Source organism: Apodemus sylvaticus, chromosome 6 (assembly GCF_947179515.1).
Source record: "Apodemus sylvaticus chromosome 6, mApoSyl1.1, whole genome shotgun sequence".
NCBI classification, from domain to species: domain Eukaryota; kingdom Metazoa; phylum Chordata; class Mammalia; order Rodentia; family Muridae; genus Apodemus; species Apodemus sylvaticus.
In genome coordinates, this window is record NC_067477.1 from 115,163,176 (window position 1) to 115,182,123 (window position 18,948).

An 18,948-nucleotide genomic window follows, 5' to 3' on the forward strand; every position below is an offset into this window, starting at 1 on the left:
CTGGGAGGAAGCCAGGCAAGCCGGCGCCAGCTGGAATGGCAGCTATGCGCTCATCCTGACACGGGTGGGTTCCAGAGGAGGGAAGGACGAGCCTTTCCTTTCCTTCCGAACTTTGTTCCAGTTGGCTTGGTCTTTTCCTCTGACACGGGTCAAGGCTTGAACTCGGTTCTCAAAAACCCTCCTGCTTGTCGGGAGTCGTTGGCAAACCTGAGGCCTAGAAGCAGCACCGTACCTAGGACCCTGCTTTCAGAAAGCAGTGGGTATGGATGGGGAAACACAGATTTATTTAGCAAACAGTATTCTAGAGGTGAAGGAGGGACAGAGCTGAGTCATAATTCAAATCAGATTCTACAGAGCCCGGATGCAGGGCTGGTCCAGTAGTCTTCCTTGAAGCTGCTGAGCCGGGCGGTGACCTCCAGGTCAGCATCCCCAGAAGTGAATCCGAAAGGAGCTGAAAGAGAGACCCAGAGCTAGCTGAGGTGCCCGCCTTGTCCCATCATGCATCATGCCCCTTTCCGTAGGCAATGGTCCCAAGCTGATTCAGTTGTGTGTGTGTGTGTGTGTGTCTATACACATGCTCATGAGTGTCAATGAGGGTGCATGTACACATATGTACATGTGTGGAGACAGGAGAACAGCCCAGATGTGGTTCCTCAGGAGTCATCTACCTTGTTTTTGTTTGTTTTTAGACAAAATTTCTTGCTGGGACCAGGGAGCCCAGGGACCCTCCTGCTCAGCCTCCTTAACCTTGCAAGTTTACACCACCACACTCAGCTTTTAACAGGGATGCTAGGGGTCAGACTCGGGTCTTCATGATTACATAGCAAGAAATCTAAGATATCTCCCCAATTCCTATACTTTACGCTTCTTTTACCATCACCAGAACACAAGGGGTTTCTGAATTTTTGGGTGGCCAATAGAAAGAAACAGGAATGACTCAGACACAGGTGAAGGGCAGGTAAGATTCCAGCGGCCGTGCTGTGTGGGAATGTGGAGGAGGGGGAGGGATTTCCTCTGACAGGGTGATTCAAGCATGGCACTCTAGGTTCTGCCCCAGCCACAGCCCTGGAACCTAGAGATGTCATGTCCATACAGGGGGTTGGAAGAAGCGTGACACCTGACCCAGCGGGGTCAGTCAGAATCCCTCTGTCTGGGAATTCAGAATTGAGCTGAGACATTACTTTAAGATTCTCTAAAATTAAATCAAACAGACACAAACTGTTGGGAGGCCATAATATATGACAGGCTATGCCTGACAACTCAGAGGTTGCTGGTGTGCAGTGAAAGTAAGTGTGTAGAAGAAGAGAGAATGGAGGGAGAGACAGATCGGGGAGAGGGAGAGATGGGTCGGGGAGAGGGAGAGAGGGAGACGGGAGTGTGCAGCTATGTTCGCTCCTGCCAAGGTTCTTGCTAGACCAGCTCTGTCCTTTTTTAAGTTGGTTTGCAAAACTGTCAAGACCCGTCAATCATCCTTCTTCACCATCAAACTCATCTTGCCTATGAAATCAAGGGGCAGCGTTAGGGGCAAGCACGAAAGACACGTGTCACCAGAGGCCAACTAGGCACACATACGAAAGGCCTCTTCAGTCATGGTGAGGACCATCTCTAGAGATGATGCATTCACCCTGAATTGGAAGGAACTGGAAGGCTGGTAAATATGGCTTGGAAATGCAGAGAGCCAGTCATCTGGAGGGAGTCTGGAGCCTAGATCGCCGAGGCCCCTTCTGCTCTCCAGAGGAATGATTTGTTTCTCTTGTCGTCTCCAGTGTATCTGGGTAAGAGTGTATCTGTGTTGGAGAGGCAGGTGTTGGAGAGGGTGCGGAGAAAGAGGAACACTCCTCCACTGCTGGTGGGGTTGCAAATTGGTACAACCACTCTGGAAAGCAGTCTGGCGGTTCCTCCGAAAACTGGGCACCTCACTTCCAGAAGATCCTGCTATACCACTCCTGGGCATATACCCAGAGGATTCCCCACCATGTAATAAGGATACATGCTCTACTATGTTCATAGCAGCCCTATTTATAATTGCCAGATGCTGGAAAGAACCCAGGTATCCCTCAACAGAAGAGTGGATACAAAAAATGTGGTATATCTACACAATGGAGTACTATTCAGCCATTAGAAACAATGAATTCATGAAATTCTTAGGCAAATGGATGGAGCTAGAGAACATCATACTAAGTGAGGTAACCCAGACTCAAAAGGTGAATCATGGTATGCACTCACTAATAAGTGGTTATTAACCTAGAAAACTGGAATACCCAAAACATAATCCACACATCAAATGAGATACAAGAAGAAAGCAGGAGTGGTCCCTGGTTCTGGAAAGACTCAGTGAAACAGTATTTGGCAAAACCAGAACGGGGAACTGGGAAGGGGTGGGAGGGAGGACAGGGGAAGAGAAGGGGGCTTACGGGACTTTCGGGGAGTGGGGGGGGCTAGAAAAGGGGAAATCATTTGAAATGTAAATAAATTATATCAAAAAAAAAAGACAAAAAAAAAAAAAGAGTGGGCTATGCTCAGGTCAGATCTGAAGGCCGATATGAGAGACATGCATTGATGTCTGTCATCAGGGACAATGGCTCTGAGGTTGCACCAACCCCACACATGGTTTGCAAGCACTGGCATCCAGTCAGCCCCTGTCTCGGTTCCCCAAGGTTAGCTGATGTCTCGGAAGCTTTAGTTTTACTATTTCTCAAAGAATGAGGGAATCCCTGGAAGCCCATGACTTCCATAGGAAGACAGAGACAACCCTTAGTCCAGGGGAGACTACAGAGCCATCTCTCCCTCCAACCTTGGTGGAAAAGCCCTGCCCTCAAGCATGACTTACTTCATGAAGTCTGGAGATTTGGCCATTGCATGTTCAAACTCGGAGAAAGAAAGCATGCTGTCATTGTCGAGATCTGACTCACTCAGGACCTGGCGGAAGGAAGGAGTTTGAGAGGAGCCTTAGACCTGACAGGAGATGGGTCTCAAGTGGAGGGAGACGATGGTCTGTGTGGAGGAACTACCTGCCACATGCCAGGGTGTCTCAGGGCCCCTGCCCCACAGAGAGGAGAAGGTGTGTAAGCTAAGGTAGGGGAAGAAGAGGATTCATGGGCTTTCTCCTGGAAGGACTCTCCTCATGGGGCCCTCCAGCACCAATGTAGAATGAGAACAGTAGGCCCCATTCACCTCATCAGCCAGACATTATCGTGGGCCCTGCATTGTAAGAAGCCTGAGTCAGGTGGTACCATCCAGACCTGAGACACTCAGGGGTTCTCACAGCCTGAGGGCACATGGGCCTGCGCCTCATCTAAGGTTTTCAGGGCTCTCTAGGCCTTGTCACTAGGACGTCTGGGCACTGGGCTCCTAATGAATAACACGGGAGAGGACATTGTGATCCTTGGTGCCCCGTGTGGGTGGGAAACTCTCCGAGGGAGGGCAGGATACACTGTTCTGGGGAGCATAGATGATTCTCACAGAAAGGAGGCAAAGTTCTTTCCACTGTGTACCCACTTCTCAGGGCACCATGTGCCACCCATCCCCAAGGCAGCTGCAGGGGACTCTGAACCGATCCTTTCCAAAGAAGATGGCCTGTGTCTGGGAGCTTTGGGTGCCCACCTGGAGCCCCAGGTCCCACCCTTCAGCTTCTGGATACACACGTGGTGTGTGACGTCCATCAGTAGGTCCTCAGACACGTCATCACTTTTCAGTAGTCTTAGCACTATCTTCTGGAGGTCCTCCTCGTCAATGAAGCCATTCTCATTAAAATCTGCAGAGGAGATGGAGACTGGGGTCTCCGGCCTGTAGACCAACTCCCATGAGTCCCTGAGAGCTCAAGTGGGGTCCACTTGCCCCAAGTGGGTCTAGAATCTGGGCATGGCCTAGCTGGCTGGTAGGGGTGGGACATGCTGCAGAAGGGCCAATTGTAGGCAACAATGATTGCAATGATTAAAAGCATTGACTGCGTGCCTACTGTGTGCTCAGATGCTACTTTAAGTCATTGAATCCTCAACATCTACTTTGTTATTATTTTACCAAGAGGAGACAGGTTCAGTTATGATGTAGCTTGTCCATGGGAACAGGGAATGGAAGAGCAAAGTTCAAATCCCCTAGGCTGACCTGGCCCCATGTCGAAGTCTATGGGATTCTCCATTTCAGAGCTCAGAAGCCAGGTTGTACTTTGGTGGCTGGGATCCGGGCAGAGTAGAGAAGCAGAAGGTGGCCTGGGTCTGGAACCCAAATCCCTGAGCATTTCTCCATGCTTCTGTCCCTGTGTAGCTTCAGTAGCTGCCCGAGTGACCGGGACATGAGTTCCGGCTTCTCAGGGAAGCGGGATGGTAGTCCTTGTGCCTTGTACCACTATTGGGTTGGCTTCAAGAACTCTCTCTGACTGCGTCCCCAGAGGGCCAGGGACTTGAGTAACTCTCCGTATAGCTTGACATCCTAATTCTGAGGGCAGTGCCCAGCACAGAGCAGAGTCTCAAGGATAAGTGGATGAATGGATGCCCACTTACCCTTAGCAGTGGATGGGGTCATGACTAAATCCTTCCATTCAGACTCTACAGATAATCTGTGCTCTTTACCATGCACCCCTGCCTTTGTCACAAAAAGCCACCTATCCAGACTGAACACTGTGTTTCCCAGCCTCTCTTATTGCAAGAGGTGGCCAAATGGATGAGATCTGAAGCAGAAGGGCAAATGACTTCTGGGAAGATCTTTGAGATAATAAGGTAACCATGGGAATGGAAAGCAAAGGAACAGGTAGGAGGAGCCCAGATGCCTAATGCCAGAGAGCCTTAGAGCCACTGTGAACAGCTACTTTTGGCTTCTCCACATCGTGGTGTGTGTGTGTGTGTGTGTGTGTGTCTGACATCTCAGCTCATTATTTGAGCCTCAGTTTCCCCATCTATAACATGAGAACAACAGTATTAGCTCTACAATGTGAAGGTTAAATAGGGAACACTTAGCCTTGTTGGTCATGAGTCTGGGACACAGAGCATTCCTGCTGGCTGTAGCCAGGGCTTAATTCTCCATCATTTGCTTATCGTTAAGTACTAAAAATGAAAACCTGAGACTGTAGCATCCCATTTCAAAGAATGACAGCTAGAGCTAGTGGGCTATTAGGGAAACTGAGGCTCAGAATTTGCTAGTACCAGAGTCCTTCTATGACAGAGCCAAGAAATGTCTGTCCCCAAAGGCAAGGCGTGTATATGGAAGGTACAGTACTTCCCTGACTGGACTCTTGGCTCATGGCTGGAGCCCTAGTCTGAGCTGCTCTTGAGTTCTCTCCCGGCTCAGCTCTCTCTTGTAATTCCTGCATGCGATAGGAAGTGAGTCAGAGGAGCAGGATAAAGGGGTGGGGGTACAGGAAGCATCAGTGGCCACAGTGACACCACACTGCTGGTAAGAAGCTCTGCAGCCTCTCTGCAAGCCCCTGCAGTGTCCCCAGGCATCCTGCTGGCCTGGCTCCCACATGCGGAGACTACAGAAAATGACATGGCTTTGGTCCCAAGCCATCTGAAAACAGAATAATTTGTTAGAGTAAATGTAGTCCTGGATGGTTCCTGTCCTTTGGGGGGGGTGCAAGGGCAGAGCAGTCTGGGAGAGGGCTAGGGCCAGGGAGTCTGTCATTGGCTGGATCTCTGTCTATGCTGACCCAGCAGTCTTGGGACTCACAGCCTGTGACTGGCCACTCCAGTGGGTGTGGGGGCTCTCTCCCACTTGTTTCTCAACACCATACGAGCTTACTGAACTGGTTCAACCACCGATTCTCTCCAAAACATGTTCCCTCAAAGAACTGTTATAAGCAAAAACCACTCATTGCTTGCAGACTGAGGACGAGTTTTGATGCATTTCCCCTAGGCTCCCTCTATAGTCTCAGCCAGCCACTGACATCTCTGTGCTTGGGTCAGGTCTCAGGAAGGTGGGGCCCAGATGTTGGTCTCTGACAGGTGGTAAATCATCCTGGAGGTATGAAGAGATGTGGCATTGGTCGCCTGGAGGCCAGAATGTCCCTCAAAGCAGAACTGGTTCTCGGGAGGTGAGTTCCAGGCCTCAAGGTGCTCTAGCCCCTCTGCAGCCTCACCCAGTAGCCATTTTCAAGACAGTTCTTGTTCAAGATGACAGATGAAAATTCATGGCTTTCCTGTCTCTGCCGCAGCCATGGGTGGCCGTATGACATCATCCTGGCCCATGAAATATAAACTGAAGGGTCTTGGTGGAATTCCAAGAAAGCTTGTGAGGAGTTGACTTATTTGTGTCTTTGGATGTAAATCCCATCTTTCCTCCTTCTCCCACCCCTCCCCACCCCCACATAGCACTTTCCCTGCCTAGAATAAAGATGAGAAGTCTGTAGGCACAAGAGTCATTTTGTGCTCATGAGGACAATAGGAAAACAGTCTCATACCGACACTTTACAGACGAGGAAGCCTAAAAGACTCTGGGTCCTTGTGTTATTTTCTGGAGCCACCATTCTGGCTCTGGACTGCCTGACTGCAGATCTTGGTTTTTAACCAGGGGCGCTGCAACATGCAGCTGGATGTAGTCCTGACTGATGTAGTAAGCCAAAGGAGAAGTTGCCAAATCTGTTGCACATTAGTAATACCCCAGGGGCGGGGTTTGTAAAAGCCTAACAGCCAGGATCTACCATCACATCAAGTTGTTTCTTGATGTTTTAACTCCCAGGTGATTCGAGTGTTTGGGAGGCAGGAGGCTAAAGTTTGACTTTTTAGGGGCATAAACTGGGGTGGGAGTGTCTTGCTAAGATGTAGATTTGATTCAGAGGTGTAAGGGGGGCAGCAGAGAGTCTACACGTTTGATATGTTCTCTAGCAGCACTGACGTGCCTGGTCCCCAAATCTCGCTCGGAGTCATCAGGTCAGGAGCACTGACAGGTCTTTGAATTCTTGTGAGAATCACTACCATGACCATCAGCAACACATTCTTCTCCTCTCTCTCTCTCTCTCTCTCTCTCTCTCTCTCTCTCTCTCTCTCTCTCTCTCTCTCTCTCTCTCTCTTCACTCTTCTTCATCCCTCTTCTCCCTTCCTTATGGGCCACCACTTCACACTGACTGAGCAGCCTCTGGGTACCAGGCTTTAGACACAAGGATCCTGGAGTTCTGTCTCACACTGAGCAGACATCCGTGTACACTCACAAATCTTCAGACAAAGAGAACTTTGACTTGTCTGGATGTACTGGATGCAGCCTAGGACATGAGACCCAGACACCTATTTCCACCATTGTTTTTCATGGAGTCGAGCTTTGGGTCTTTGTGCTTGGGGATCCTTGGGAAAGGGGAGTAACTGTGTGCTTCGGGGTCCTGGAGAGGAATGGAGGGAGAGTCAAGAGCACGGGTGGTGGTCGTGTGTGTCTGGTCTCCAGCTTGGCCCCACTCGCTCAGTCCTACCTCTGAGGACTAAACATTCTCATTTCTAAAGCTAAGCAAAGTTGGTCCTGTGTCTAGAAGATGCTTATGAGCATCTCCTCCCTGACGGGCTTGGAGACCGTGTTTATTAGGCTCTGGAAACCATAGATGGAAGCAGCACCCTTTCTTCCTCCCTTTCTCCTTCCTTCCTCCCTTTCTCCTTTCCTTCCTTTTTCGCTTCCTTCCTTCCTTCCTCCCTTCCTTCCTTCTTTCCTTCCATTTTCCTTCTTTCTGTTCTTCCTTCCTTTTGTCAAGACCAAGCCTCACAAATCTCAGGCGAGCCTTGAACTCACTATGCATGGGAGGATGACCTTGAACTCCTGCTTCTCTAAGCTTTCCCGATTCAGTGCTGAGATTACAGACTTGAGCCACACCACCAGCTTTTCCTGCTCCCGAGAAGTGTCTTCACCTCTGGTTTATTCATGTGACTCTGCTTTTCTTTTGGCTATAGATAACTTGGCAAGGCTGATGCCAACCCAAAGTATCAGATCATTGGCTTGGCTGAGCCATTCGGCACCTTCTGAGAGACTGAAAGGGAGAAGAGGTGTCTGTGGCTGGTTACTCAGATTATGAGCAATAGGCCCTGTAGACATGACGGTAGTCATCTTTAGTCCATGGGCACAGATGAAGAAGCTCAAGTCTGGAAAACAGAGGTTTCCTCAGCAGCCATGCGGAGAAGCTACCTAGCTTTCTGACAGCTTCCTAGCTGTATCCCAGGCCTTTGTTTTTCTCCTGGAGTCTATAGTGGACACACTCCATACTTGTGAGTAGAGAAATCTCTCAGAGACAGATACCTGGAGCTGTGCTTCATGGTACTTTCCTATAATACCACAACTCTAGAGGTAGGGGCAGGAAGATCAGGAGTTCAAGTGAATTTAAGGCTAGCCCGGATACATACACATACCCTGCCTTTCTACCACGCACCGCAGCCCCTGAAATCCACACCTCTTGGTGCTGTTTGGTTTGGATGGAGACTGTAACCTGCCTCCAACCAACAGAGTTTGGCAGGCATGGTGGGATGGTGTATTCATGGTCAGATTATACTATAGAAGACATCCTAACAGCAGATGAGTCAAGGGTTACTCCCCCTCATTATCTTTGAAGATAAGTGGTCACATAGGCTGTGTGGCAAGGGCCCGAGGGTAGCCTGCAGAAGCCGAGGGCAGACTTCAGCTCCTAGGAAGCAAGAAGCCAGGGCCAAAGGTCCATGGACACAAGATCTGTGCTCTGCCAGCAGCCTGAAGGGGCTTCCCCAGCCAGCGGGCTCCGGATGAGAAGCAGCTTGCCTGGAACTTTGTCTGAAGGCTTGTTTGAAGGGAGGGGATCCTGCTGGGAGCGGTAATGTACACTTTCCTTCCAGCACTGCGGAGGCCGTAGATCTCTGTGAGTTCCCGACTAGACAGAACTTTATAGTGAGACCCAATTACAAAGAGAATAAAAATAAGAAGAGGAGGAGGAAGAGGAGGAGGGAGGAGATGGGAGGAGGAAGAAAGAAGAGGAAGAGGAGGAGGAAGAGGAGGAGGGAGGAGGAGAGGGATGGAGGAGAAGTGAAGAAAGGAAAAAAGGAGGAAGGAGGGAAGGGGAGGGGGAAGAGGCAAGAAGGACTCAATTAAGCCAAACCTGGACTCTTAACTGGCAGGCATCCTGAAACCATGAAGCGCACTCCTGAGGCCAGGAGCTTTGGGTGATTTTTTTTTTCACTGTCTCTCCTTTATCTGTTGCTTCACAAACTAAGTTTCTGTAACTCGCAACCCACACACTCTTGGCTGAGATAAAAAGGCTGAGCTGGGTCACTGTTCTGCTAGAGGAGCTGTCTTGTCCTCGAGAGTGTGACGGGGACTTCAGTCAGTGCATCTCTCACATCTGACAGAACAGTGGTGGTGACAAGCAAGCTAGGACTCCTGGGATCCAGTGACTACTCCCTCGGGATGCTTGGGACTGCTTGGGATAAGGAACCAGGAAGTCGTAGAGGAGCACAGACACATGCACAGACACACAGACACACAGACACACAGAGACATAGACACACAGGGACACAGACACACAGACACACAGAGACACAGACACACAGAGACACAGACACAGAGACACAGACACATAGAGACACAAAGACACAGACACACAGACATAGACACATAGACATGCATACACAGACACATAGAGACACAAAGACACAGACACACAGGGACACAGACACACAGAGACATAGACACACAGACACACATACAGACACATAGAGACACAAAGACACAGACACACAGACACAGAGAGACATAGACACACAGACACATAGAGACACACAGACAGACACACAGAGACATAGACACACAGAGACACAGACACACAGACACAGGCACACATACACAGGATGAGACTGCTGAGCTAATATATGGGTGTATGATTTCATTTGGCTCGGGATTCATTCACTATGAATTTGTGTCCTGTACCAAATTTAAGTCATCTGGGGTAATATCTTCAGATATCTCTTACCCTCCAATTGGATCAACTGGCTATACATTTCAACCTTTCTAACTCAGCATGGCCCAGAGGCCCCGTTCTTAAATTCTTTCAATATTTGCTCTCTCTGTTATTCACATTTTTTTCCTTTGTGTGTTTTCAGATTTACCCTTTCCTCTGTTTCCTCAGTTCTCCTGCTGAGCCCGTCCACTGACTCTGATTTCGTGTGGTTTTGTGTTTGTTTGGCTTTGTTTGTCAGTGAGATGTGAACCTTAAGGCCATTGCAGGCCTGCTGGCCACTCTGCCTTTGGACTGCATCCCAGCACTTTACCTTTTAAAATGTTGTAATACAGACTTGCTAAGTTCCCCCAGCTAGCCTAGAACTCCCTCCGTAGCCCACCTTGAACATGTGATCCTCCTGCCTCAGTCTCCCCATGTCGAAGCTACCAGGCCCCACCCATTTAATTCCTTCTCATCGCTGCATTTTTTTTCTGCTGAGATTTCACATCTTTTCTTTTTTTGTGAGTCGATTCTCTTTTACTTTATTGGAAATGGCTATTGTGATGGCCAATCTTATGTGTCTGTCAATCTGACTTGGCTGAGGAATACCCAGATAAAGGCAGAGAAAAAATTATTTCCTGGTGTGGCTGTGAGAGAATTTCTGGAACAGATTAGCATTTGAATCAGTCAACTGAATAAAGAAGGTCGCATTCAGATCTGCAGGAGAGAGCCCCTCCCTCCGAGGTTGGGGGAGGGCTGCCTCCTGAAGTCTTGGCCCTGAGAACAGAGTTATTGATGGTTAACAGTTGTGGGCAAAGGGGGAGTGGTTTTCTTTAGTGGTAAATTGCCATGCTTTAGTAAATAACCCTTCAGCCATGATCATGTAAGGAACCCCAATTAACCACCTCTCTCTGTCTCTGTCTCTGTTTCTGTCTCTCTGTCTCTGTCTCTGTCTCTGTCTCTCTCTTTCTCACACACACACACACACACACACGAAAGTTAGAGGGGCTTCTTGTTGGTAAGGAAGGGTACTGTTGTCTTAGAGGAATGAAAGACGGTACTAGGAATTGAAAATGAATAAATACATTACATACTTCTATGAAGTCATCAAAGAATTAAAAAAAAAATAGGGGAGGCAGCTCATCCGTTTGGAGCATGTACTGCTTTTGCAGAGGACCTGACCTGAGTTTGCTTCCCAGCAACCATCTTGAGATGCTCACAACTAGCAACTCTAGAGAATCTAATACCCTCTTGTGGCCTACTTGGGTATTGCACACACACACACACACACACACACACACACACACACGCACACGCACACGCGCACACACACACGATCACATTTGTCAGTGTGGGTGGGTGCTATCCAGAGGAGGGGGTGTCTTTGCTCTTCTGCTCTGTCTTTGACCAGCAGCTTGCTTTGCCTTTAGACTGAATTAACTCACATCCTTCCTGGGTATCTCACTCACAGAAGATTGTGGGGTGCCAGCCACTCTAATTATCTAAGTCAATCACTATACTACATCTTCCTCCTTCTCCCTCTCCATTCCTGCAATTTTTTCCTCCTTGACTCCTTCTCTTTCTCCGAAGAACCAAAGCCTGTCGTGATGGCTGTTTTAAAACTTTTTATCAGTGAGTTTCAGTATCTGGGTCATGTCAGAGTCAGTCTCCGTTCTGAAGGCTGCAGCAAGATTTAAAAGAATGTTCTTGCATTTCAGGTCATTTTTAGGTTTCATTTGGAGTGTTGTAAATGTTTATTGTAGGGACTCTGAGTTCTGTTTTATTTCTCCAAAACGGTGCTGACATTTTTGGTTTAATTCAGACTGTAATCCTGCTGTTCAGGTTCTTCAGATTACAGAGAATTTGGGGTTGTTTGTTTGTTTGTTTGGTTGGTTGTTTAGTTTGAAAACCAAATCCAGAGGCTTGCCTAACCTGGGCAAGCATTCTACCGCTGAACTATATAGCACTAGGCCGTTGGCTTCAAGACAAGGTCTCACTATGTAGCTCAGTTTGTATTCAAAGTTATCCTTCTGTCCCAGCCTCCTGAGTGCTAGGATTACAGGGATGTGCCATTGGTAATCCTAGCAAGTTTAGGTTTTCCTCAGCCTGCATGAGTCTGCTCACTGGTGTCTGAGGACAGGAGAAGCTGGATGGCCTATTTAAACAGAAAGGGCAGTGCTGAGCCACACCAGTCTGCCTCCGCAAGCAAAGGAGGAGTTAGCACGATATACTAAGACAGACATGGACTGTGGAGGGCATCTCAAGGTTTCCTTGATTCTTGTTTTGGTTGCTTTGGAGAGGTCTGAGAATCTTACTGTGCTGAGGGAACATTGCAAGATGAAAGGCAGATCCCAAAGACTTCAGAGATGATTTCTCTCAAGTTCCTTCCATTTCACGGTAAGAAAAATGATTCTCAGGAAAATGAAATGACTTGGAGTCTACGAAGTCATTGTGTGCAGAGATGCTTCTAGTGCTCAAGTCTTGCAAGTCCCATCCAACCTTCCTGCCAGATGAGCCCAAGTCCTTCGCACCCACATGGGTTTTCTATTTCTCTCTGGCCTGCTCAGAGAGAAATCATTAAGTAGCCACACCAGCAACCCCAAGTACCCTTGGATGGCATTGTAATTTGAACCTAAAGTAGCCCTTCCAGGTTCATGTGTTTGTTGGTGCCCCAACTGCTGGTGCTGTTTTGGGAGACTACAAAACCTTTGGGAGGAGGAACCAAGCCAGGGAGGAAATAGATTTCTTAAGTGGGTAGGACTGGAGGCTTATGGTACCACCCAGCATCCTGGGTCATCTCTGATTCCTGTTCCGGAAACATATAAGGAGGTGAGACATCCCAGCCGCACACTCCAGCTCCTGTGGGCTGTTTGCCAGCTGCCACACTGTCCCTACCACAATGGACTATATGCCTTCAGACTGAGCCCAAACAAATTCTCTCTCCCCTCAGCTGCCTCTTGTCAGCTGTGTTGGTTACAGCAATAATAAAAGCCACTCACACCAAAGAAGTGGAGGGAGGAGCCTCTGTCAACTAGAGTCCTCTATCGATTCTGTTATTTCATAGAACTCAAGAAGCATGATATATCCCAAAGAGCCAATAAATCCCAGCCACACAACCCCAGCAGTGGTTGGATTTCAGACATGGCAGGTCCTCTTTGGCCCTTGTCTTCTCTCCACTCAACCCCACCCCCACCCCCAACCAAGGTACCCACCATAGATGCGGAAGGCATACTCAATCTTCAGGCTGGGGCAGGCCTGCTCACTGAACACAGATGCCATGCCCAGCACATCTTCAAAGGAGAACACGTTGTCATGAGAGAATACCCTGCAGATGCGATCTCTGAAAGGGTTGACCTGTGGTGGGGTGGGGGAGACGAGGTCTGTCAGGGTCGGGATGTGGTTTCCATGAGCCTCTCCCACCTGCCTCTAGCGCCATGTCCTGGCCTTGAGATGAAAAGAGCAAGAAGCTAAAGAATGCGAGGCCCCTAGGCGTGATGGAGGCGCCCAGGTCGCGGGGCCCTGATGACCTCCCTCTGCTCACACATTCCAATGGCTTGCGGTTTGGTTGTGTAATTGAGTTCTCTCATGGCTATTAAATTTCCCTCCATCTTATATTTAAAACTTTGAAAATTTTAAAAATGGATTAACAAAATAAAATCTATAATCGACTCCCCAGAGTTAACCACTGTCGCCATATTGATGTAGCTGTGGGTAGGTCTAAGTTTAATGCTGTGTCATTAGTTAGGAAACAACTGTCATATAGATACATCCATTACCTGTCCCTCAGAGTTACAGATTTCTCTGCAGTAGAGGGATAATAATTATGTTTACCTTGTAGGATTGCCATGAGGAAAATGTAGAAAAATTACCCGGCGTCTGATAAATAACTCAGCCGATGAGAGCTGTTAGTTGCTACTTAACTACCACAGAATCAGCGGGGACATTTTCAAATTAGGTTCTCAGGCTAGAAATGAAGCGCAGCAGTAGGGCATTTGCTAGCATGTGTGACATCCTGGGCTAGGTCCCCACCCCTTCCCAGGTATACACACACAGACACACACACACACACACACACACACACACACAGCTGGCACATCAAATTAGATTCCCAAATCACCAAGTGCCAGGCAAACTGGCCCTGGCCTTGGCATACAAGCTCCCTCCTATGCTGACCTTCCTGCACAAAGGCTTGGCATCCCAGCAGCCATTTGCCAGCTCAGATACAGCTAGCTATTTCAGCCTGCAACTCCTCCTCCAGGCCCTGGGAATGGGCAGGTGGTGAGGGCTTTGGGGTGAGGGGGCAGTTCTCCTTTGAGTTTGCTATCATTTAGATATAACTGTCTCCCCAAAGCCCATGTATTAAGGTTTGATTCCCAGGAGGTGGTAGAAGCTTTAAAAGGTGGTGTACAGTGAAAGGAGATGCATCCTCAGAGAGGATCATGGGATTCCAGCTCCTTTTGATTATTGGTGCTTCCCAGGTCCCATGAGATTAGCAGATTCCTTCTTTAGACCCTCCTGGCATAATCTGTTGCTTCACCATAGGCCCCAAAGCAATGGGGCCAGTTGACCAAGGGCTGAAACTATCAAGGTGCAATCACTTTCTAATAATGCCTCCAAAGGTATTGTATTATAGTAACAGCCAGTCACTATACAGATTTCTGTGGGGCGTGCTTGGCAGTCTGTAAAGGTGGCAAGTTCTGCTTTGACACAGCCTCTGCTTACTCTCTAGACTCCCAATACACTCCCACTTCCCAAGATACCTTTCTCCAGTTGTTCAGTGCCCCCACCCCTGCCCGTTCTCAAGTTGCCTGACAACAAACCTTATCAAACTCCAAGTCTCTCCAGTACTTCAAAACAAACCCTTGCACCTAATACCTCCCTCAAATCCCTGTTCTTAGATGTACCCTGGCTAAGCCGCCTGACCCTGTAAACCCGCAGAGCAGATCGGAGCATCCAGTAGAGCCCCAGCCTCCAAAATTATAATCAGATGAGGTGGCTCTCTGCTCTGTCTCTAGCTCCCTTTCCTGAGATAAGGCATCTCTTCAGAGCTCCATGTTTTATGCACAGGGGTTTAGCCCAGCCTCTCTGCTTCAGCCGTGCAATGGCTTTATCATCCGTCATGGGGACCAGCGGAGAGTCAGCAGAGAAATTTTCAAATTAGGTTCCCAGGCTGGAAATGAAGCACAGCAGTAGAGCATTTGCCTCGAATGTGTGACACCCTGGGCTAGGTCCCCATCCTGGTGTGTGCGCACACACACACACACAGAGTTGCTAAGGGTTTATACCAGTGGTTCTCAACCTGTGGGCAGCCTGAGACCATTGGAAAACACAGATATTTATAATGATTCATAACAGTAGCGAAATTACAGTTGTGAAGTAGCAATGAAAATAATTTAATAATTGGAGACCACCACAACATGAGGAGCTGTCCTGGAGGGTCGCAGCATTAGGAAGGTTGAGAACCACTTGCTCTCCACCGTCTCGCACGCTCTCCACCGTCTCACCCTCTAATGCTGTCCCGGATCAGTCAATGCTTAGTTCTCTGGCTTCATGTCTCCATACATACATACATACATACATACGCATACACATACAAATACACATACACACATATGTAATGTATCATAGGGAAATATATTCATATATCGTATACACGGTCCAGAAAGGGATGCAGGGAAATCCAGGCTGACCCACTCCAAAAGCTAAGCTCACTTCAGGCTGGAGTATCCAATTCTTTGACACGCCCAGAAATACCTGGTTTCCCTCTCTCTAATTGATGCTGATAGTTTGAACTCCTATGATACGTTCCAAGTCCCTAGCTAAGTGGCTTTATCAATTATGTGACCAAATCTTAAGTGCATTAACTCCTCTCACAAATGGATATACGGCTTAACAAGATTCCTACAAGGAATCTACAATTGAAGATAATGTTTGTAACGCAGATAAAGGGAGCATCAAGAAAATGCCAGCACCGAGTCTTTCTGCTACTTGAAATTCAGTTTTATGCCATACAGAGAAGGTTTGAGAATCCAGGCAGACAAGACAAGATGTCCTTGCTTTAATTCTCTGTGCCTGTGCCCAGTCGGGCGCAAGGCAGGTCAGTGAGCTCTCCACTACCACACAGTCCCAGCTAGGGAAGGAGATGAAGTCCTCTTGTCCCTGGGCCTCCTCCACTGCTGCCCTGCTGGCACTAAAGGGCTTGATGGAGGTGACACAGTGTTAGGGCTAGGGAGGCCGTTACTGGAAGATCAGTTCACTCTCCCTTTGATCCATCTCATTTCATACACACACACACACACACACACACACACACACACACACACACGATCTGGGGTTGGAATGTGCTGTCCTCCAAGCAAAACAGTCACTATCTTCATAGTGACTTAGACCAGCGTTGCCTGATTTCAACAACCATCACAATAGGGCCCGTTGGTTATAGGTGGTTCCTCAGATAAGGAGAGATTGGGTCAGTCATGAGCCCTCCCCTGAGACCCCTGTCACTCTTCCCAGCCTTTGTATGCAATTCTGTCCTAACTGCAAATGGCCTATGGGTCTTGGGATATGTTAAAGTCTAAAAGCTTGGGAGACCAGTGAGAGTCTGTGAGGCTCATGCTGGGTGAAGCCTTTCTAGTATGCAGGGGCTCACTCATGGCCCTGTAAGCCACCCCTCAGCTGCTCCCCATCAGGCCTTCAAGCTCATTGGTTCCTTAGGCTGGACTTTGGAGGGACCTTCTAAGGAGAGCGCATATGTCTGTATCTTCCCAGGGAAGGAATCCTTATAATATACACACATAATATACCTACCCTTGTCTTAGACTGGAAACCCGGAAGTTGGCAGTCAATGACAGCAAGAATAATAGTACACGCAACACGACTTTGGAAAAAGCAAAGAAAGTATTTCCAACGACGAAGAGGGGGGCCAGGCCTCACTCGCGCTGCCAAGGCTTTGCTACGTCGTTAAATACGTCGTTCTAATTTGGATTTCCTAGATTTCCCTTTAATAATGAAGGACATGAACAGCCACGTGTCTCTGACCCACTAAGCGAGGAAGATGTTACAGAATGAATAATAAAGTATTTCATAAAAAATACCATTTCTACTCGTATTCTGTGGCACAGGCCTGTAAACCCAGCACTCAGGAGGTTGAGGCAGGAGAACTATGAGTTTAAGGCTGACCTGGATTGTATAGCAAAATCTATACTCCCAGGGGCTAAGCCCCTTAAAGAAACCCAAGTCCTCCCCACCCGCCCCACCCTGCCAGAAGCCATCAGCTGTACTGAGCTCCACCTCTGGTTCAGTGTCTTGAGTACAGTTTTTTTAAGGACTCTCCTGGATAGCTTCCTGTCTAGACTGGTTCTTTTCTGTGTGTAAGGCGTTTGCCACAAGAAGTCATCAATGTCTCTCTGTCTTCTCAGGACATGGGCAACACAAATTGGCCTTGGTGGGCTTTGGGGTATTTTTTTGTTTGTTTGTTTGTTTGTTTGGTTGGTTGTTTTTTGGTTGTTGTTATTTTTGGTCTTTTTTTTTTTTGTGGGGGGGAACAAGGGTAGGAGAGTAGACCTGGGAAGAGTAGGAAGTAAATGTGATCAGGTATACTGTATGAAATTCCCAAATAATTAATAAAAACATTATGGGCTCAGCCTTTAAAGGCTAGGCTCACAACCAAGAATGAAAATATTATGTGTGTATGTGGGGGGGGGGGGAGAATACAAAAAAATCAAGACAAACCCTCCAAAAGCAGAGGGTATGGGGTGGTTTAATTAGGAAAGTCCTTGCCGTGCAAAGCCAAGAACCTGAGTTTGGATGTCACACAAGGATTCAGGTGTAGCAGAGCACACTTGAAGTCCCAGCGTTAGGGAGCTGAGGACAGGAGGGTCCCTAGAACTTACTAGCCAAATTGAAGGGCTCTGAGTTCAAACAACAAAAAGAGTGGAGAGTAACTGAGGGAGACTCTTGATGTTGATCTCTGACCTACCCACACTCACATGTGCAAACATGCACGTAAAACATGCACACACATATACCCCACACACAGTCGCACAGACGCACACAAACCACACCACTACTTATGGTGAATTGAGTGCGATCATTGATACAAAGTTTGTCTATGCCTGATGGGCACAAACAACAAGCTGAGTTGGTGTTAATCTCCTTGGAGATTTTCTCCAGGCCACTGTGACCAGGACGGTCAGTCCAGACGCTCAGAACCTGCAGCAGGAGTCGTTGACATGCTCAGGTTTTATTTTTCTTTCTGGAGTTTTCTAGCAACACATATACAAGCATCTGGGATCAGAGAGGAGTGACTGAGCATCTTTCCAACCACAGGGCGGCCTGCTCGGCTGTCTTGAGACAGCGCTCTCAAATGAGCCAGACACTTGTAGATGGCTTACATATTTTTCCTGCACAAACAAGTGTTTTGCATTCGCTGACCTATTACGATGTCAAGTGGTGGTTGGCATTTTCCACCTATTATATTGCTAATGATATTTTATACAATTTGTAACATATACGCAGCTGCTGCTCACCAAGAGGAAATGCAACTTCATTTGCCTACTCAAGAGAAATTAGGTGACTCACTGTAACATGCTTTTCCGTTGTAAAACTGGCATCTCGGGGAGACTTTTGAAGTCTTTTTTTTTTTAAACTTTTGTTCCCAACACTGTGGCATTGCCCTATAAAAAAGTGTTTACATGGACACACCTGGAAATATTAGAAACAGATTTTTTCTAACCTGTTTGAAATTTGCCCAAATAATGTAGGTGGATGTTGAGTCTGTTTGTTTAAAAATATAAAATATCCAATTAGCTTGTAAAACCACTGGCTGACATGAGGGAAGACGCATGATTCCTAGCTCAGTTCAATACAAAGCTTTTAATTGGTGGATGGGGATGAAAATGTAGTGCTGTGATTTTAATACATGCACCCCATGATACACCTCTCTCCTCTGTGAATCAGTTATGATAGCTATTAAAAATAAAACAAACTAGCTGTACCTCACAAATATGCACATTATGCGTCAATTAAAACAACAGCAACAACCAAGCTAGACCCAGCGCCCTACATAGCTCTGTTTCAAAGCATTA

At 47.8% G+C, this 18,948-nt stretch overlaps 1 protein-coding gene across 1 annotated transcript in view; it reads right to left on the reverse strand.

The window, feature by feature from the left end:
- Window positions 1-420: 420 nt before the first annotated feature.
- Window positions 421-18,948, reverse strand: part of Cib4 (calcium and integrin binding family member 4) — a 57,195-nt gene continuing 38,667 nt past the window's right edge. Inside the window, exons 4-7 of the mRNA XM_052184777.1 lie at window positions 13,078-13,219; window positions 3,645-3,754; window positions 2,831-2,919; window positions 421-451 (exon numbers count right to left, since the gene is read on the reverse strand). Coding sequence (XP_052040737.1) covers window positions 421-451; window positions 2,831-2,919; window positions 3,645-3,754; window positions 13,078-13,219 — 372 coding nt within the window. The remainder of the gene's footprint in view (window positions 452-2,830; window positions 2,920-3,644; window positions 3,755-13,077; window positions 13,220-18,948) is intronic.